At 37.2% G+C, this 23,031-nt stretch overlaps 1 protein-coding gene across 5 annotated transcripts in view; it reads right to left on the minus strand.

Annotated features, from left to right (window-relative positions):
• Positions 1 to 372: 372 nt before the first annotated feature.
• Positions 373 to 23,031, minus strand: part of TLCD4 (TLC domain containing 4) — a 112,995-nt gene continuing 90,336 nt past the window's right edge. For all 5 annotated transcript variants that reach the window (XM_061121323.1, XM_061121320.1, XM_061121324.1 and 2 more), the window contains 2 exons: positions 20,506 to 20,579; positions 373 to 5,595 (listed from right to left, as the gene is read on the minus strand). In XM_061121323.1, the coding sequence (XP_060977306.1) occupies positions 5,277 to 5,595; positions 20,506 to 20,579 (393 nt within the window). In that variant the 3' untranslated portion in view covers positions 373 to 5,276. The remainder of the gene's footprint in view (positions 5,596 to 20,505; positions 20,580 to 23,031) is intronic.

Below are 23,031 nucleotides of genomic sequence, written 5' to 3' on the forward strand. Positions count from 1 at the left end.
TCTGTAAATAAAAGTTCTTCGACCTTATGGAAATACATTAGAAGGTGTGTTCTCAAAATGTTAACAAATGTATTTTGAAAGACTTCTAAAATCTTTGACAATTAAATATTAATGTGATATATTCTCAGAGAAAAATTGTATATCACAATAGCTGTCACATCTACTGAAGTTTTCAAGTTCAGAAGTTTTTAAATTCTTCAAATTAAATCCATGTCTAAAAGTTATTATTACAAAATCAAATAATTATCAAAATATTCTCATAACTCATCCCAGTTACAAGTTAGTAAGAGAGTATTATCTGTGCAAAAAGTCCTTAAGTAAAAAGTAGACATAATCATACTAGAAGCAAACCAAGCAAGAAACAGAAAAATATACAGCACATTTTATTTAGTTATATTTTTTATGCTTCATTAACCAACAAGTAGCAAATACCTTAATGCATACTTAATTACAGCAAGAATTACATAAATATATAAAAGAAAAAACATGCAAATGACAATTAACGAGTTTTCAGCCAGAGGTATTTCTATCTTTAAGATTTTTAAAACTGTCTACTCCTTGGAGGGAATCAGTGTAAACACCTTCTATGCAAACAAAGCAATCTTTAGTTTCACTGCCAAAATATCTTCCAAGAAAGGTATGACCATACAAAGCTAAAAGCGGTAGTTTGAGGTCTGGGATAAAAAGAGACAGGGCTCAAATCCTTGGGTGTTGTACTTAGGAAAACACCCTGAGTAATTCACTCGCAGTGAACTCACTTTTGAAAGAAACAGGACTGTGACTACATTTGCTTGATTAAAGAGCAAGACTCAATAATGCTGCGACTTATCAGCACACCCTCCTCATAACATCCTCATAACACAGAACCACCTCAGTTCCTCCCTTGCCTATCAGAGGGTCTAAGGAAGAACATTTAGATAATTTACATGCCTGCAATGAATCCCTAGCTGAAACAAGCTATAAAGCTCTTATTGCTAAACCAGTTTAAGGAAAAGACACCTAAAGATGTTTCTCAATAAAACCATAACATTATAAGCTTTGCTTGGTGTTATAAATAAGTATTATTAAATGTTAAATGGCTTCCTGTAGCCTCTTAATAAATTATGGTTTGTCTGTTCATTACTGAAACTTACAGCAATGCTTTTTTTTCCCCTCAATGAAAGAACATACTAATGAACTTCTAAATTTCCCACAAGGGGCTGGGAAGCTTACACATTTGCACACATGCTAATTCACTTCAGTAATGTCTGACTCTTTGAGACCCTATGCACTGTAACCCTCCAGGCTTCTCCATCCATGGGATTCTCCAGGCAAGAATACTGGAGTGGACTGCCATGCCTTTCTCCAGGGGATCTTCCCCACCAAGCGAAGGAACCCCTGTCTCCTGCATCTCCTGCGTTGGCAGGCAGGTTCTTCACTTCTGGCGCCACCTGGGGAGGCCTCAAAAGTTGACATAGAAAGATGGCATAAAGGAGGGAGGTGCTGATGAGATGGAAGGGCTCAAAAGATCTGGAGAGAAAACTTCTGGATTGAGGGAGGAACATCATGGTTTTTAAGGGCAAAGCAGTCATACTACCTCCTCCAACCTTAGATCCTGCTGGCTTTTCCTTGTCTTCACTCATATCACACATTTTATGTCAGAATTTGCTTTCAGTACCTCTAGTGTGTCTGTCATTAACCAGCTGTAGTTAAGGCTAGGAAGGTGTGTGTGCGCCCAGGGCCTCTCATCACAGGAGGGTCTCTGGGCTATGCTGGTTTGCACCTTTTGAGATACACTCTGTCACACTTGTGATAAAATTATACCAGTTTGCTTCTTGTAGAATCCAAAACATATAAATACATAATTTTCTATGAAGTATAATTGATGATGTCAACAATGACATGGACTTTCAAATTTCATTCGACAGATTAAACCATTTAAAGCCAATTGAAATGTATATTTACATATTTGGAGTGAAGAGAAACCTAGAAACTGAAATTTATTCAAACACTTATTTTAATAGTGTCTTTTGGAACATGTTTATTTTCCTTAAAAATGAAGCAGAACAAACATGAATATTACAACATGCTTTCCCTCTATATATCTCCATGAGAAGAATATTTCTAAACACATGATTACAATGTTGGTATACCCAACAATAAAGGGAAGAACCACTCCTTAAATGCCTAGTGTACCTCAGAGAAAATATATAATTTAAAAACTGATACTTTCAGCAAAATTTTGAATTCAGTCTAATAGGTCATTAAAATTTAGAAAAGAATTTGATTCAAATACCTATAAACTAGGCAGTTTTTAAAACTAGATCTTTACAACAGTACTGGGTCATCCACAGTATATGAGCCACCCTTAGGAATGATAAAAACATCATTATTTCTCTGAACAAAGACTAATCCATAAAATAACAAAACTGAACAGTTAAAATAAATATTGCATTTCAACTTACTATGATATATCAAGACACAATTTAAGCAGGAGTTCATTTCTCTGCACTCAGATTCATACTGAGATTTAAATAAATGCAAATGATACTCATTCAAAAGATTTTAGACACAATAATACAGACTCTATAAACTCAAGCTCATAGTTTCTAAATTCTCCCAAATAAAATATCTAATGCAGAGTCTATGATCTTGCATGATATTTAGTTGATTTTCATTCATTTTCAAAATTTTGTATGAATTTTTTATTCTCTAGAATACTACATGTTCAGAGAACATTTATATAGTTACAGGTTGTCACTAACCTTTTTCTACAAAAATAGAGTTGCTTAAAAATTTATACCAATTTGCTTTCATTTTCTATAAATATTTTAACAGTTGTTTAATATCAGAATGCATAATATCAATAGAATCATTTAAATTAATCCATGTAGTCAAAATATTTAATATGTAAAATGTCTAGCAAAAGTTTGTCATTTAACAAATGAAAAATTCATTATTTAATAAATGAAATGTTCTGTCTTTAACTACTTGTATCTCAGGCAGGTGGATAAAATCACAGAACAGCAAAGTATAGCTCCTGTAAAGATCTGACTTAAAGTAGCATGGCAGCTTATAGTGTCTTTTCCATTTCATATCTATTGTATGAGGAAGTACGTAGAATCCATTTTGGATATTTAATCTGGATGTTAAATTATCTGTCATGCAGCCAGCATAAAATAAGAATTGCTGACTAAGGGAATAACAAACTTTAGTTTCGACACATTGATATTTTAATTATACTTACTTAGTGGGGGCTATACTACTGAAAGGTGCTGTTAGTGAAAGTAAAAATAAAGTTTTAAGCATGAAATAACAACTATAAAAACTGAAACTGCTATATGGAAACTCACTCATATTATATAGAATTATATTTTCTTCATATTGATGGTGGGTTTTTAAAATCTGTGTTCAGAAACTATAGAAATATCTGAATAGTCCAAATTATTTATTTCACATTTTGCTTCTTTCTAAAGGAATGAATTTCCAAAATAGTTTTCTAATGTAAGTGTTTTCCTTTTTGAAAGCCATTTTTCTTGCAAAAGAGCAAGAAAGGAATAAGATAAAACCACATGCTTTCATACTCCCTCTAAACAACCAATACATGTCTAAGTGCCTATGTGTAAAAGGGACTAAATTTAGCAACAAATTATCAATGTAATATTAGTAAATCTGAAAACAAATACTTACATTTTACATTACTTAAAGCCTTTCAAAAATAAGTGTACTGGTATATGCCAATCAATTTCAATTTATCATTCAGTTACTGACTGAGATTTCAATTACCTTCTTTAAATGTTCTATAACTTATCAGACCCTATCTGCATCAGACAGCTGAGGTCAAATCAAATCATATTAAATCAAAAGTCCTGAAATATCCAGCTAGCCTTCCTTCATCACCATAACATGGACAATGAGAGTGAGTCGCACATTCTCATTCAAACTGAGAAACTGAATGGATTAGATCTTTTGGTTTGGGTTCAATTAAATTCAAGTATTTTCCACTGATTATTTTTTTTCCATAGGTAAGAATGATCATTAAAGTAAAGTACTTGAGAAAAATAAAGACAATAATAGCTAACTATGTTATTTTATATTTGGGTTGTAAGGACCAAAACAAAAGCAAACATATACCCACATACACAAACAGAAAAAAAGTCACCATTCACATCCTCACATAAAATAATATTGATAATCAGAATGCTTAGATTAAATTATCTATCTTTTGCCTGTCTTTTAAGAAAGACAGAAATTCAAAGCACTCAAAATGCTAGCAAGCATGGGTATAAATTGTGAGTAAAAGATGAATACTGACTTATTTAGTTTTTGCAGTTTTGGTCTCATCAAGAAGAAGCCTACTTTAGGAACATGATAAATATATATTGCACAAGACTGTGGTGCTAAAAAATGTTGGGTTCAGAACTCATGGGAGGTTTTGCAAATAGAAATAATATAGTTTTCAAAGAAAAAATGCAAAGGAAGCAGATAGAGACAGCAGTGTTAAAGCCTTTTTCTTAATGAATCCTCATATTAGTCTAACTAGTCATCTAGAACATGCATGTTTAGAAGGAAGAATTCATCTCTTAAGGAGCTCTATTAGATTGGTCTTAAGCTTTACTACTGAAGAAAAAAGTAATAATTTGATAAAATGTTAAAAACAGATATAATGAAGTGATGTCAGAAAAGTCTAAAATTGTAGGAAGTATTTCCCATGAAAACTAATTAAAGGTTTCCAAAGCAAGCAAAATACTTCATTATTAGTAGATGATAGCAAATTGAAATGAAAAAGACATCACTTCTAATAGTCTAAGAAAAAGAACATTTCAATAATTTGGAAATCAAACTCTACTCCAGGAATTGACAGCCATAGTAAGAAACAAGCACGGTGCATCAGAATGTGGAGAGCCATTTACAGATTTAAAAGCAATTCCCATTCTTTCAGCAAAATCAGTGACATAAAACCAAGTGTACCAAATTAGCATAGTCATCTTTTCACAGAGAAAAGTACCAATGCCAGTGAACAGATTTCCAAAAAGATTCATGACCATATTTATACATTTTTATTTAAATCTTTAAGATTTTATCCATGCTTATAATGCAAAAGAATATTAGAAATTAAATCTTGAGGGGAAAAAAAAGTGTTTTAGTTTCTCCTTTCTAATGGTTAAGAAAAAAAGACACTGAAAGTATGAATACCAAGTATAATTAATAAAGAAGCACAAGAACATGCCAAGAGTTTATCCTATCGGAAGATACAATGGGGGTAGCAATGAAGTATGCTTATCAATAGCCCACTTTTAGTTAAGTTTTCCATTCTGAAGACTCTTTCTGGCTTTCTCTTGTCTTAAGAGAGAGATGACTTTGATGCACCCCTTTGAAATTTTGATCATCCACATGACATTCATCACATCCAAAACCACACAACTGGCAACCCAGGAAAACTGAATTAAAAATCCAAGCCTCACGTAGGCTTCCGTTCCAAACACAGAGTACATGTAGCAGTAGAAAGGAGGTATCGAGGCAATCCTCACTATGAAGAACACCACCGTCATAAGTATTCCATTGATGACATTAGCCTTGGAAAACTTAGGATACTTCAGAGCCTCAAAGAACCACCTGGGAAAAAAATTAAAGAAACATCTCATTGATTCTGCATCTTTGAGGATTAATGGTTTCTGGTTTACAGTTTTTAAAATTCAGAACACCCCCCTCCCCAGCAAGATTTATTGGGTTGGCCAAAAAGTTTGTTCAGGCTTTCCCTAAGCTGGTATAGAAAAACTCAAACAAACTTTTTGGCCAACCCAATCTATGGCAAGATGAAGGGCCTAGAATAGTCAACATAATACTGAAAAAGAACAAAGTTGACAGATTCACTTTCAAGAACTACAATAAAGCTGTGATAATTAAGACAGCATGGCATTGATAAAAGAACAAATAGAACAGTGGAATAGAACAGAGAGTACATCGATAAACCCGCACAAATATACTGAACTTGCTTTTGACAATGGTGTAAAGGTAATTCAATGGAGAAAAAGCAGTCTTTTAAACAAACAGTACTGGAACAATTGGATAGCCACGTGCAGAAAAATAAACCTAGGCAGAGACCTCACAACTTACACAAAAATTAACTTGAAACAGACCACAGACTTGAAAGTAAAATGCAAAATTATAAAACTTCTAGGAAAAAAACAGGAAAAAATCTGCATGGTTTGGGTTGGGTTTGATGATAGTATTTTAGATGTAATACCAAAAGCACAATCCATAAAAAAAACATCAATAAGCTAGACTTTGCTAAAATTAGAAATGGGCTCTGTGAAAGGCACTATTAAAAGAAAATGAAGAGACATCCAAACACTGGGAGATTGTTTACTAAATACATATATGATAAAATACTTGTATCTAAAATATATATATAACTCTTAAAGCTCAGAAATAAGGAAACAACTCAATTAAAATATGGGCAAAAGATCTTAAATACATCATCAGAGAAGATAAACAAAAGGAAAAAAAGTATATAATAAAGATGTTAAACATCATTTGTCCTTAGAAAAATGTAAATTAAAACAAAGACATACTACTACACATGTATTAGAATGACTAAAATCCAAAAATCTGACAATATGCATTGTCAGCAAGAATATGGAACAATAGGAATACTCATTCATTGTTGGTAGGAATGCAAAATGGAAGCCACTTTGGAAGACAGCATTGCAGTTAAAATGTTAATCATATTCATAGTGCACAATCTAACTATCACACTTCTAGATACTTTTTTCAATTGATTTCAAAATATATATCCACACAAAAACCTGCATGCAAGTGTTTACACCAATTATATTCATAATTGCCAAAAACCGGAAGTAATCAAATGTCACAGGTTGGTTCACAATGTTATTCACAACATAGTATGTGAATGAATAAGCAAACTGCGGTACATACATACAATAAAATACTATTTAGCGATACAAAGGAACAAACTATCAATTCATGTAACACAATAGGTGAATCTTAAATGCATATTGCTAAATCAAAAAAGTCAGGATGGAAATTGTATGATTCCATTTATATGACATTCTGGAAAAAGCAAAACTGTAAAGACAAAACAGAACAGTGATTGCCAGAGGTTCAGAGAGAGAAGGAGAGTGTAGAACAGGTGAAGCATGGGCAATATTTTAGAGCAGTGAAATAATTCTGTATGATACTGTAGTAGTGGATATGACAGTATGCATCTGTCAAAACTCACAGAACAGCATGAAGAATGTATGCAAGTTTTAAAAAAAATTAATAAATAAAATCTCCCAGGGGACCCCAGGTAACTCTGAAAATAGACTGTAAGACTAAAAAAACTATACATAGGCACTGTACTCTAGCCAGTAAAAGTATTATCTCCAGGGGGAACAGGTTAATAATTCTGAAACCATTATGCATGTATATTAGAATTTAACAAATAAATTTGTCTGATGGTGCAGTAGGGACCAGATTTCTCATTGTTGGAGTGAAAATTACAGACAATTGAGTGTAAAAGGCTAGATTGATCCATATGATCCTGGATTAGAGCTGCAAACTTCAGTATAAACTCACACTTAGTTTAACACAGATATAGATGGATATATAGAGAGAACTAGTTATAGATATGTGCGTATATACAGGTTAGTATATTTCCGAGTTGCCAGCTGGGAGGACATAGGAACAATGATGGCCCAGGAGCAGTGAGCACACCCAGGGCCCACATTTTGGTTTCTAATACCAGTCTCCAGTAAAAGAAAACAAGGCTCCTTAAGAAAAGGCAGATTCTAGGGTTGGGACACAATATACAATAAAAATCCAGAATACTGTTTTTAGTATCAGAAACTAAATAAGTGCTCAAAGAACAAAATGATGAATTTATGTCAAAGGGACTAAGAAACCAACTGAAAGAGCTCCCAATGGCAAGTTATAACAATTTGAACAAAATAAATATAGGTAGTATTGGTTTTAAACTCAAAGTAAAAAGTAAATATCCATGAAGTCATGGTAACACAAATGAATGACTGAGTGAATGAAAAGGGAAGAAAAGATAAATACTCTGTACAGAATGATTGCAAACAAAATATGTAGATGAATCCTCAAAGAGTTCATGAAGCATAACTCCACTGTTCAAGAGGGGACTATGTGTAATGACTTTGTTCCAGGGAGTTCAGTGTAGAAGGCAAGTGGGGTAGAAATAATAACTTTAAAAACTGAGAAATCTTACAAACTACCTCAGCCAGGTAAACAGGTAAACATCAACACTGATAAACCATGTTTGTGCATGTAGTCCTGACATAATGGGATGAGAATGGCACATTACTTCTGTGGTCTTCCTCCAAAAACCCCATTGTTGTTGTTTAGTTGCAAAGTCATGGCCAACTCTTGTGACACCATGGACTATATAGCCTGCCAGGCTCCTCCGTCCATGGGATTTCCCAGGCAAGAATACTGGAGTGGGTTGCCATTTCCTTCTCCAGGGGATCTTTCCGACCCAGGGATGGAACCTGCGTCTCCTGCACTGGCAGAAGCGTTCTTTACCAATGAGCCACCAGGGAAGCCTCCAGAAAACCCCATAACCTGAATCTAATCACCCAAGAGAAACATCAGACAAATCCAAATTGAGAAATATTCTACAAAACACCTGACCAGGACTTCTCAAAACTGACAAGGTCATCAAAAACAATGGAAGGCTGAGAAACTGTCACAACCAGGAGTCTAAAGAGAAGTGACAACTAAATGTAATGTAGTATCTCAGACAGAATCCTGGGACAGAAAAATGACGTTCGGTAAAAACTAAGGAACTCTGAACTACTACAGCCATTAGTTAATAATAATGCACCAACATTTCACTAATTATGGCAAATGTACCATACGAATGTAAATATTAACACTAGGAGAATTTGAGTGTGGGGTATATAGGAACCTTTTGAACCATTCTTGAAACTTTTCTGAAAGTCTAAAATTACTCTCAAGTAAAAAGCATATTTTTGAAAAATTCAGTATTTGCTCTATTCTACTTTTTCCTCCTTAAAGAAATGACATCGCCTAATGTTGCTTCATTATATTTTAGAGGTTGAATTATAAAATGGAGTGAAATATATCCATGTATCTTAATATTAAATTTGACTGCATTAGTCATGACTAAACTAGAAACTGCTCAACCTCAGAAACTAAAAATTAAGCTGTTGAAAAAGACCTTAAAATATTTTACTATGAAATTAAATTATGAAACGGAAATGATTTGTAGGATAAGAGAGATATTACAATTTATAACTATGTTGGGTGAAAAAAGAAGGAAGTTAAGGTAGCAATTTAGGTAGCAATGCTCAAATTAATAAAATAGTATCACAAATAGGAAAAATGTCACTGTAGCAGTAAAGTCAAGATTTTTTGCTCTATCCAGATCTCCTGTCTTCCAGCTTTCCCTACCCCCCAAATTTTCCCCATCTGATCTTCAGTTATTCATTTTTGTGACTATATAGCCTTGATTTTAATGAAAAATGGTATACCTTAAATAACCCACCCCCTTCTTTTTTAAAATATTTTAAAAAAATATTTATTTATGTGACTGTACCAGGTCTTAGTTGCAACAGGTGGGACCTTTGATCTTCATTGAGGTATGCAGGCTCTTAGCAGCAGCATGCGGGATCTAGTTTTCTGACCAGGGATTGAACCCAGGCCCTGTGCATTGGGAATACAGAGTCTTAACCACTGGATCATCAGGGAAGTCCTAAGCCATTCCCTTCTAAGCATATTCGTAATACCTGATATTTCATTTTATCCAATTCCATCTAAATCTCTTCATTGACTTCCACTCCCAAAGTTGTCACTATTAGCCTCTGATTCACTTCTTTTCCTACCTACCTCAGTTACCTTCAGGACGCACATCGGTACCCTCAGCACTCTTGCCACTTTATCCATCATACTCCACCTGCCTATCGCCAACTTCTCATCAAGCCAGCTTTCCTTAGGCAGAAAACAGAGGGAAGGCAGGTACTATACTCTGCAGTCAGAAAGGCTGGGCTCAAACCTCCTTCCTCCTTGGCTGCTGTGTGGTCTGACCTCTCTCAGTTTGATCTACAAAGATCATGGTGGATAATGATAGCACCCCCCCCCCCCTTATACAATGAAGTTGTTATGATACGTAGTAAGAACTGCCTCGAACTAAAGAGCTCAATCAATAGCTATTATTACTCACCAATATTGACATTAGATAAATAGCACAAATATAGAGAGATCTGAACTGCCCAGTGTATCCTCAGATTTGCTTCATGTTCCTTTCATTTAACTCGACATTCTCCATAGAATTGCCTCCAAACCTCTGTATCACCAATGAAGTCACTTTCCTTCCTCATTTAACTTTACCTCTCAATCCCAGAGGAACTGGCTTCCTCTACTATTAAGATATTAGTCCACCAACCATGGATTCCTCAAATTCTGACTTCAAGACCTCAAATCTTTTCAGGTACATCTTCCTCTACATTCAAAAGAAGTGGTTTCTCTTGCCCTCTCCAAGGCCAACTGCTCTGCACCTATGCTCTGCAACCTTAGGCCATCAATTATCCCCTTTCTCTTGCTCCATCCAGCTCTCCATCTATAGGTTGATTCCTTCTTTTTTACCAACATGTCCAATTCTTCCTAATCCAAAAATCTCTCCTCCTCTGCTCGTCTTCCCTATTAAACTTTTAAAAAGAGACATCAACAGTGTATTCACAGACATTCTTGCTATAACTTCACAACCCAGTACATATGATTGCATTCCCCTACAAAAGAATGCAGTGGTCACCAGTGGCATCTCTATAACAAGACAGTGGATTCATCTCAGCCTTCATCCCAGATGACCTTTCTGTAGCATATGACACTGTCGATCATCACATTTCCTTTCTCTTCTCCTGGTTTCCATGATACTATTTCCTCCTGATTCCAGAGCTACAGTTTTTCAGTTCCTATTTCCTCTGCCTTTCCCTTAAATTTCTGTGCTTCCCAAGTACACTTCTTCCATATGCTGTGCCAAGGCCATTTAATCTATTCCCAGGAGCCTAAAGGGGTTCAGAACAAGTTTCCCAAAATTGGCACGCAGAATATTCTGCGTGCGCATGTGTGTTAAGTTGCTTCAGTCCTGTCCGGCTCTCTGCAACCCTACGGACTGCAGCCCACCAGGCTTCTGTGTCCATGGAATTTCCCTGGCAAAAACAGAGCTGAAAGAAATGAAGACCCAGCAGATTCAAGAAAAACTCCTACCTCTCCCTTAACTACCTGAGAGAATTCAGACAGGTAACCCAGCCACACAGAGAGCTATTACCAACAGATAACTTTTTATCTGAATGACCTATCTGTATGGCAGGACAAACATCTAATTACCAAATATCTGCTCTTCTTATCATCCTGTGAATATCCTCCTCCACAGATCCCTACACCATTCGTTAGTTCAAGACGGCTTTATAAGCCTCTATTGCCCAGTTTGAACTTGGATCTCATTGTCCTGTGGGACTCCCACATATATGTAATTAAATCTGTTTTTTCTCCTGTTAATCTGCCTTATGTCAATTTGATTATTAGATCCACCAAAGAACCAAAACTAGTAGAGGAAAACATTTTCCACCTCAAAGGCTCAAACACCCTGACACAAATCTCTGGTTTCAAGCTCTCTCTTATATTCTACTTGTAGTTCCATAATTCTAAGTTATTGCTGAGCATCCTTACCTGACAAATCACACATTCTCAAATATGCCTCAAACCCAACACGCCTAAAACCAATACCCTACTCTGTACCTAATCTCCCTTTCTTCCATGACCACCACCGCAGAAATCTCCCAATATTAATCAATGGGATCATCATCAACTTAGCCAAGTCAGAAACCTGAAGTCACCCTAGACAGTTCCTAGTCTGGAACCAAGCTCTATTCATCTTATCTCCTAAGATTCTTCCTAATCCTTTCCCAACTTATCCCATTACACCTGTTGCCATTATAATTTTTGGTCATTGGTGTCTCTTAGACACCTAGATGAATGCAATAACCCAACTGGTCTCCTGTAACCCTATACTTCTAGCCTTTTCTCTTCGATCTCATAACTCCTAGATTGTATTTAGCCTAGACTGTTTCCTGTTCTCCAGCACTTTACACATTTTCCAAATTTTTGGTTGTCTGGAAAGGTGATTATCTACAAATCTGGACTTTAAGAACTTGAGCTTTGGCTTTACCGTACAATCATCACATTTATCTTCGGCCAGTTTCTCCATGTGACTGGTGCCTGACCTTTAAGCAAGTCTCTTTCAAAGGAAAGAACTCATGTACTAATTTTTAGGATAAAATAATATTTACATAATTGTTTTTCTCTTCCTCACGTCAGAAGAACCCCTTATGTTTTTGGAATGTACCTCTTTTTACCTAATTAGAACACTCCTTCATTCCAACAAATACAGGCTAACAGTTTTTGAATATAGGTACTGATGCTAAGAGGGAGAGGAACAGGAGCAAGCAAGAAAACATGCTTGTGGGAAGGAAGGAGAGTGGGAACACACTCTCTTTCCCCACCATCCACAGTTATTACTCAGATGGGTATAGGAGAAAAGATGGTAGATTGTATGTGTTTGCAACCCTCCCCAACCCCATATAGAAAAATCTATCTTTGGTCATTTAGCACTTCCTCCTCCCTCTGTTCTTCTAAATGCATGTGGACTTTTCAATCAAGTGTCCTAGGAATGAACTGTGCACTGTGTGGTATTAAACACACTCAGTGTAAACACAAGGCATCAGCGGGTGTAATTCACATTTGGGAAGATGCGCCAGATAGAGAAAGACAGGAAAAAAGAGGATGGGAACCAAGAATCTATCCACCAACAAGGTACTGGTTTGGTGAATTTTAGGAGTTGAGAGTCACAAGTGTGAGCTTTGGGAAACCTACAGGGTCCAGGAGATACTGTGAGTTCAGGAGGAATGAAGAGAACAAAAATATCGCAAACCAAAGAAAACAAACTATGGAAAATTTCATTATAACCTCCTTGCTGCTCCATTATACCATTTCTTGCTCATATTCCAATCCCATTTCTCAATTCTTAATTTCTTCAAGACTCAAAGATTTTAAATAAAGGTAGAGCATAGCTTTTTACTATAAAATTACAGAATAAGTTAAGTTATCTCTAATATTATGATTTCTCAAAAAGAGTTTCAAACAAAAACACATTAAAGTTCCTGTAAGTGTCAAAGATAAGTTCCTCCTGCTTTAAAATCTCAAATCTGAATCACCTTCAAGATACAGACACTGCTAAAGCTAAACTGATCACCTCTTGGGAACCACTAATTCAAAAAGCAATTAAATGGCTACTAAGTACCAGACAACAGGTGGACACTGGACGATGCAAAATTCAACAAAGTTTGGCTGCTGACCTAACAAAACACAGAGATAAGTAAAGAACAGGAAAGAAAGAAAAGCTTACTTTACAATAATTTATTAATCATAATGCTATAACTGTGTGTTGCCATTGCGCGACACAGGCGAGGGACACAGAGCCCAGCCTGGAAGACATGGGGTTGCTTGTTGTGCTCAGGACAACAACTCTTGGGCTGACTTGTGAAGAATGAGCAAGGATCCAGGAGGCCTTTCCAGCACAGGGACAGTGGGGCGAGAGGAGGGTTTGAGGGGAATATGGCACAAAGGGAGAAAACAGCTCTACTTACAGAGCTTTCTATGTCACATTACAGAGCCCGTAGTTTATCCTGGAAGCAGCAGGAATCACTCAGAGGATCTAACCAGGGAGGTGTGTGCTCATTTTTGTGTGGAGATCACTGTGGAAGGTAACAATACAGCAGAGGAGGAAAGGGGAACAGGACTGGAGACAGGCAGACTGCCTAGAGCAGAAATCAGTAAACTTCTTCCCTAAAAAGCCAGGGAGTGAACAGAAAGCAAGGGGCTCTGGAAGCCATACCATATCTGTCACAACTAGCCAACTTGGCCACGGTCGTGTGAAAGCAGCCACAGTAAATAACACACAGGGCTGGGCCCCAGTGAAGCTTTATCTGCAGAAACAGGCAGCAGGTTTGGCCTTCAAGTCTTAGTTTGCCGACTCCAGTCTGAAATAATCCCACTCCTGGAAATACACACTGAGGAAACCAGATCTGAAAGAGACACGTGCACCCCAATGTTCATCGCAGCACTGTTTATAATTGCCAGGACATGGAAGCAACCTAGATGTCCATCAGCAGATGAATGGATAAGGAAGCTGTGGTACATATACACCATGGAATATTACTCAGCCATTAAAAAGAATTCATTTGAATCAGTTCTAATGAGATGGATGAAACTGGAGCCCATTATACAGAGTGAAGTAAGCCAGAAAGATAAAGACCAATACAGCATACTAACACATATATATGGAATTTAAAAGATGGTAACGATAACCCTATATGCAAAATAGAAAAAGAGACACAGATGTACAGAACAGACTTTGGGACTCTGTGGGAGAAGGCGAGGGTGGGATGTTTTGAGAGAACAGCATCGAAACATGTATATTATCAAGGATGAAACAGATCACCAGCCCAGGTTGGATGCATGAGACAAGTGCTCGGGCCTGGTGCACTGGGAAGACCCAGAGGGATCGGGTGGAGAGGGAGGTGGGAGGGGGGATTGGGATGGGGAACACATGTAAATCCATGGCTGATTCATGTCAATGTATGACAAAAACCACTACAATATTGTAAAGTAATCAGCCTCCAACTAATAAAAATAAATGGAAAAAAAATAACATATGGCAATAGAGAAAAAAAAAAGATTCAATAAAGACTCGTTGTGACAATAAAAAAAAAAAATAGCACTGTTCAAAAGAGCTTTCTGCAGTCATGAAATGGTCCACAGATGTTCTACCCAGTTCTGTAGACACACAGGCCCATGAAGCACTGGCAATGTTACAAGTCATGCTGAAGAACTGAATTTTTAATTTTTCATTTTAATTAAATATAAATAGTCACATGTGTGGCTTGTGGCTACTCTACTGGACAGTACAGGTATAACAGCTAGTTCAGGAGCCCAGGCAAGAGATGATGAGCTAGGGCACAGACAGCATAGATGGAGAGGAGGCGGCCAAGGCAAGAGCTGTTTAGGAGGCGATGTGGCAGGACCTGGGATGTACCAAATACAGGTGAGGGGGAAACAGTCAAAGATGAGTCCCACATGCTGAGCAGAGATAACGGAGAGAAAGGCCAGGTCACAAGCTGAACAGGAGCGTGTATGAGAACACAGAGGGAAACGTGCTGCATTCTATTTTAGACACGTGGATTCTGACGTGCCACCTGGGAGAAGAAAACACTTGACTACAATGCAAAGAAGTAAGTAATATTAAATATGCTTTTCTATAGATAAAGCCACTGTAGTACAGGAATGTTACATAACTTAGCCAAGGTCAGAGCAAGTAAGTGGCAAGGTTAAATTACAACTGGAGTTGCTATGACTCTAAAATTCTGGCATAGTTCATTACACCACATTGAGAAAATGGGTAATAGCTGAAACCTTGAAAGCACAATTCACTCAGGGGAAAGCACAGAGAAGGTCAGAGGGTCCAGAGGAGAGCCCTGGGGAACACCAGCATTTAAGGAACTGTCTATTACATAAAAGGCTGAGACAGGATGGTCAGAGCACTACGAGAACCAGTGCAGTGTCCTGAAAGAGAAGGGGCGCTGTGGCATTAGAAGCAGATGGCCAACAGTATCAAGTCCACAGGGAGATGCAATGAGACAGGCTCCAAAGAGTGTTCACTGGATTTTACACATGCAAGTCATTGGTACCACTAATGAAATCATTCTAGCAAAATGACAGAAGAGGAAGCCTAGTTTTAATGCATTAAAGAACAAAAAAGATACAACCAAGTAGAGAAGGCAAACACAAACTATGCACTTCCAGTGTTGACTAGATTTCAGCATATTGAATATACACTACGTTTAGCACTTGTTGCATATGTACTGAATGAAAAGCACTAGGTGAGGTACTTGACACACGTAAGTAAATGTACAACCAAACATATAACATAGAATCTTCACAATAAACTGTGAGGCCTATCAGTTCAGTTCAGTTGCTCAGTCGTATCCGACTCTTTGCAACCCCATGAATCGCAGCACACCAGGCTTCCCTGTCCATCACAAACTCCCGGAGCTTACTCAAACTCATGTCCATCGAGTCAGTGATGCCATCCAGCCATCTCATCCTCTGTCGTCCCCTTCTCCTCCTGCCCCCAATCCCAGGGGTCTTTTCCAATGAGTCAACTCTTCGCATTAGGTGGTCAAAGTATTGGAGTTTCAGCCTCAGCATCAGTCCTTCCAATGAACACCCAGGACTGATCTCCTTTAGGATGGACTGGTTGGATCTTCTTGCAGTCCAAGGGACTCTCAAGAGTCTTCTCCAAAACCACAGTTCAAAAGCATCAATTCTTTGCCGCTCAGCTTTCTTCACAGTCCAACTCTCACATCCATACATGACCACTGGAAAAACCATAGCCTTGACTAGACGGACTTTGTTGGCAAAGTAATGTCTCTACTTTTTAATATGCTATCTAGGTTGGTCATAACTTTCCTTCCAAGGAGTAAGTGTCTTTTAATTTCTTGGCTGCAGTCACCATCTGCAGTGATTTTGGAGCCCAAAACAATAAAGTCTGACACTATTTCCACTGTTTCCCATCTATTTCCCATGAAGTGATGGGACCAGATGCCATGTTTTCTGAATGTTGAGCTTTAAGCCAACTTTTTCACTCTCCTCTTTCAATTTAATCAAGAGGCTCTTTAGTTCCTCTTCACTTTCTGCCATAAGGGTGGTGTCATCTGCATATCTGAGGTTACTGATATTTCTCCCGTCAATCTTGATTCCAGCTTGTGCTTCCTCCAGTCCAGCGTTTCTCATGATGTACTCTGCATATAAGTTAAATAAGCAGGGTGACAATATACAGTCTTGACGTACTCCTTTTCCTATTTGGAACCAGTTTGTTGTTCCATGTCCAGTTCTAACTGCTGCTTCCTGACCTGCATATAGGTTTCTCAAGAGGCAGGTCAGGTGGTCTGGTATTCCCATCTCTTTCACAATTTTCCATAGTTTATTGTGATCCACACAGTCAAAGGCTTTGGCATAGTCAATAAAGCAGAAATAGATGTTTTTTTGGAACTCTCTTCCTTTTTCGATGATCCAACGGATGTTGGCAATTTGATCTCTGGTTTCTCTGCCTCTTCTAAAACCAGCTTGAACGTCTGGAAGTTCTCGGTTCATGTATTGCTGAAGCCTGGCTTGGAGAATTTTGAGCATTACTTTGCTAGCATGTGAGATGAGTGCAATTGTGCGGTAGTTTGAGCATTCTTTGGGATTGCCTTTCTTTGGGATTGGAAATGAAAACTGACCTTTTCCAGTCCTGGTGCCACTGCTGAGTGAGGCCTGTAGGGATCATTATCCCTCGTTAAAAAGAAAAAAAAAAAAAACAAAACCAGAGGCCCAGAAAGATGAGATAATTTTCCACTCACATACAGTGGGAAGCGGGGCAGCTTGGATTTGAATCCAGGTCTCCTGCCTTCAAAGAACATGTTCTTTGCTCTCTACACTTTCACATCATCAGAGTCTTTAAAAATTGCAGAAAAACTCTTATTTTTAAAATCTCAAGTGGCCAAGGCTAAAGAACTTAGTGTCTTCTTGAAGAAATAAAAATAAAAACATACAAAACACTGGCAAACAAAATAAGATAGTACATAAGTACCTGGGAAAGAAAAGTTTAAGCAGCAGATATGTAATCTAATTTCTCCTGTTTGGGTGTGGAAGGACCATGGTTCCCACCTTTGGCAAGAAAAACAAGTGATGAGGCTAATTGCTTGGTAAGCATAACGATGGTATTTGCAGCAGAAGAGTCTTCTCCTTGGAATGCTTTTAGGATACATGCAGGGTAGGGTTGCTTATAATAAATGAACCTAGAGTGTACAGATGTATGGGGTCTGACCTCCCTGGGGAATGTTAAATAATCTATGTAACTATCTGAATATTAAATGGAGATATTTCATAACCAAGACAGCTACTTTATGTCAACAATATGAACTATACATATCACTTAGAGACCTCATAGGTAACCTCATTCCAGAACGTTCCCATGCAAAAAAAACTTAGGGAGCCTTGCTGATGGTCCTGAATATCACCATGCTTTGCCAGTGTCTCATGATTACTTGTATCCTTGGGATTATTAGTAAGGTTTTGATACAGGGTAAGCTCCCTAATGCACATGAGTCTGATTAGACTCCCAATTCTCTGAGCTATCTCTGTACTAAGATACAAAAAGCTACATGTAATTGTGGGAGCTTTCCCTGGGTTTGGGACTTTGACCTAAAACTTGAAAGACAGGCACATTTTTCAAAGATGGAGGGAAAATGGAGGATACGAATAAAGGAGGAAAAGTGAGAAAAATCCACAGGTGCATGAGATAGTTTAAAGGTATAAAACTAACTCTAATGAGTGGTAAGAAATTAGGCTGGAGACATGGAGCACATCACAGAAAGCTTCAAAAGTTCAGAGAGGACTCTAAAGAAGGCACAGCGTTACTCTAAAGTAAGGCACTGAAAGTGGGACAAAAGAAAGATGACTTGGAGGCACTATGAGGAAAGGACTGAAGAGTGGGTGAATGGAGAATCAGGAAGTCAGTTAGAAAGCTATCAGTCACCCACGAGATCCTAAAGGCCCTAAACTAGGACCATGGGTACGGAATGAAAGGAGCAGCTAAACATCACACAGAAAAAATTACAGCAGACCCTGTTAAATGACAAGATAATGGTAATAAATTATAATAATAAAGCCATTATCAAAATGAGCAACTACCTCTCTCCAGGAGGTGGAGCTTAATTTCTCCCCAGAATGGGTTACATACTTCATGCCTTGCTTTCAAAGAAGAGAATAAGGAAAAGGAAAAACTTCACAGCAGAGAAACTTGTCAAACACCACCTCAACCACACAGTGGAAGTTCACACCCTCTGTGATGTCACATGGATATCATATAGCTCCTGATATGTGACAAGGGCAATTCAGTTCATTCACTCAGTCATGTCTGACTCTTTGCGACCCCATGGACTGCAACACACCAGGCTTCCCTGTCCATCACCAACTCTCGGAGCTTGCTCAAACTCGTGTCCATCAAGTCAGTGATGCCATCCAACCATCTCATCCCCTATGATCCCCTTCTCCTTCTGCCCTCAATCTTTCCCAGCATCAGGGTCTTTTCCAATGAGTCAGTTCTTCGCATCAGGTGGCTAAAGTATTGGAGTTTCAGCTTCAGCCTCAGTCCTTCCAATGAGTATTCAGGACTCATTTCCCTTAGGATGGACTGGCTGGATCTCCCTGCAGTCCAAGGGACTCTCAAGAGTCTTCTCCAACACCACAGTTCAAAAGCCTCAATTCTTCAGCACACAGCTTTCTTTATAGTCTCTCACATCCACACGTGACTACTGGAAAAACCATAACTTTGACTAGATGGACCCTGGTTGGCAAAGTAATATGCTTTCCAATATGCTGTCAAGGTTTGCCATAACTTTCCTTCCAAGGAGTAAGCGTCTTTTAATTTCATGGCTGCAGTCACCATCTGCAGTGATTTTGGAGTCCCAAAAAATAAAGTCTGTCACTGTTTCCATTGTTTCCCCATCTATTTGCTATGAAGTGATGGGACTGGATGCCATGATCTTCATTTTTTAAATGCTGAGTTTTAAGCCAGCTTTTTCAAATGTTGAGTTTTAAGCCAGCTTTTAAGTGACAAGAAGGGCACTTCACCTCTATAGGATTTGGTCCAAAAACCTATAACCTTTGCCTAGTCATGAGAAAAACCGGTAAATCTAGACTGCAGGATTCTACAAAATAACTGGAGAGTATCCTTTAACAATGTTAAGGTCATGAAAAACAAGGAAACGCTTAAGACTAAGAATCTGTTACAGACCAGGGTGGATCGGGGAGGAAGACTGACAACTAAATGTAACGAGGCAGCCTGGATTGAATCATAGAAAAGAAGACACTAATAGAAAAACTCGGGGAATCCAACACAGTCTGGAGTTTACTTAGTAATAATGAGTCAATGCTGGCTTAGTTTTGACAAATGTTCCGTGATAATGTAAGATATTAACAAAAGGGGAAACTAGGTGAAGGGTATGTGGGAGTTTTTGTGTAATTTTTGTGCCTTTTCTGTAGATCTAAAATTAAAAGATTCTTTTAAAAGAGGGACAACATAATGTTGGTATCAAAATTTGGGAACAGGAGGAAGTTGGTGTCAGGGATATTAACTGGACCCAAGATAAATCCAGTACAACAAAGTATTGTCATACCACAAAGGAAGCTGGGTTCAAGAGCCAGGGTCACCACCAATCTTGGCTAAGTTTCCTTCACCTTTCCAAGGCTCAATTTCCTCATTTGTACAATGGTGATAGTTCATATCACATATTCTCATTTTTATAGCTAGGATCTTGAGGAAAATATTTCCCCAAACTAAACAACCCAAGTATAAAATAATTAATGATATCAGTAACCTACCGCTGATTCACAAAAGGGCTGGAAAGTTCTGCAAGCAGGCGGAAATTCCCAATGTACACCAGCACACCATCCTTCTGGGTGATAAATATAAAACATCATGTCAGGGTTAACATTCTTATCAAAATCTCCAATCACTGAATAGACATTGAATAGCTTCTTGGCATAAAACAATGATCAATATAAACACAAACCAAGTCTGCTAAAGTGATCTTCTTTATGAAAACTTAGAAATGTCATTAGAATTCTACAGTATTTTTTAAAGACAACATATTGCATACTTATGTTCATTTACGTACATAATGTTCACTCAGAAAGACAGATTTCAAGCAGCAGTCTCATGCTGAACTAATGAATTCTGCAAATAGCGATGAGTAACAGCATTCTCAAATTACCATAGAAATAGTGATCACGGTAGTGTGAATTTCCAAAGTTGAGTAATTTTATGGCAATTAAATACCTAATAGGAATGTAGTTTTATATCCATTAGACACACCTTAAAAATCTCCAGAGTGTGCTTCACTTCCTAAATAACAATATAAGCCTATAAGCAGACACACACTTGCCAAATATAACAACACATATTAAACCTTATCTATCATATTTGATCTGAAAAATATATTTGTCAATCAAAAGATCCTATAGCTAAAACACATACTTTGGGGACCTTTCTGAATTTAGAAACATAATGCTTAGTACATTCCACTAATTTAATAACAAGAAAAGTATAATAGTGTTAATAAGCATTAGAACTAAAACCAAAAGTATACATTCCAAAAATGTTATGTAATTTTAAAAATGTTACTAGGTAAATGGAATCATTCTAGCACTTCCAATTAAATCAGAATTATGATTATACACCAAAAGAAATAGTCCCATCTGCCCTCAAAACATTCCCAGATGGCGCTAGTGGTAAAGAACCTGCCTGTCAATGCAGGAGACATAAGGGACATGGGTTTATTCCAAAGTTGGGAAGATTCCCTAGAGGAGGGCATGGCAACCCACTCCATTATTCTTGCCTGGAGAATCCCATGGACAGAGAAACCTGGCAGGCTGGAGTCCATAGGTTTGCAAAAGAGTCAGACACGACTGAAGTGATTTAGCATGCACACCCTCAAAACATTAGATACACAACTTCAGAAACATTTTTCCCACTGTTTATAGCACATTGCCTTCCAAATGGGAACAATATAAAGCAACATTTTAGAAAATGATAATGAATGGACTTTTTATTTGAAGAGTCTCAATTCTTCTCTATGTAAGTTATTTTAGGGGTTAAAAACTGAGAGCTGGATTGCAAGAATTAGTTTTTCCAAGATAAATCTAAAACTAAAACTTTTCATCATCTCAAACTCGCTGTCCTTAGCAAAACTGAAATGGGTTATGAGGAAGAAGAGAGGACAGCAGAGAGATGAAGACAATAGCCAAGATGAGCTCTGTGCATGTGGGGGGTGATAGGGAAGAAGGGGAAGATGATCAACATTTTAGAGGCAACTGGACAGTTCAAAAACACATGACAATACATGGGAAATAACTATGCACATGTGTTGTTACTTTAACACAGAAATATGTGTGAATTCGAAATTCTATATTATTCTATACTATTTGCTTTTCTGTTACAGTAAATGCTTTTATTTAAATAATAGAACTAGTTAATATCAGTAACTAGTAATTAATAGTGGGACTAATCAAACAAATCAAATTGTGGAAAAATATAATATTTTAATATTATATCTTCTGATCTTTTATTTCTCTTTGATGTTGAAATTTGGTAGGTTATATTATGTTTCCAGAAGCATAAATGTAAGACTTTTTAAAAGAAGAATGCAAATACAATAGGACTAAACAGTTATTACCCATATTTAATAAAAAAATCATGATATCTTTTTATCCATGACATAGTAGGATACTTTTACTCCTTATTTCCTTTTCCAATAGTACCTTTCTGAAATGTCTGAAGCCCTTAGGATATCCTTATTTTTTGCAGCATTAAAACAACTACAGTTAAATATAAAATTTACTTTGACTTGTAACTGTGCTCTTAGAGGTCCACATTACTGGTATCAGTCAAATATGATGATCTCAACCTAAATATTTTCTCAATAAAGTTGTTTAAGCATAAAATACATAAAATTTTACTTACTAGCAATAGCAAGCTTTTTTTTTTTTCATTTATTTTATTAGTTGGAGGCTAATTACTTTACAATATTGCAGTGGTTTTTGCATAGCAGGCTTTTAGAGTTATAAGAATTAAGTTTCCAGCTCTCTAACAATATCCATTCACTTTGTAGCTACAGGCTTCTTCTGGTAGACCAGCAGTTTGCATGATCATTTGTATGTATAAATTCATCATATATGCTATCTATTTCTAAAATGTCTAAAATACATATTATTTTAAGATACCCTAGAGCATACTGAATGACTTCCAGTAAGTTATAGTTTTAGTATAAAAAAAGTTTTATTTAATGTAACTACTCTTCTCTGGTAACATTCTTGAGTTCTGAGGCAGTCTTATTTCCAAATACCTGA

Source organism: Dama dama, chromosome 20 (genome assembly GCF_033118175.1).
Source record: "Dama dama isolate Ldn47 chromosome 20, ASM3311817v1, whole genome shotgun sequence".
Classification (NCBI taxonomy): Eukaryota; Metazoa; Chordata; class Mammalia; order Artiodactyla; family Cervidae; genus Dama; species Dama dama.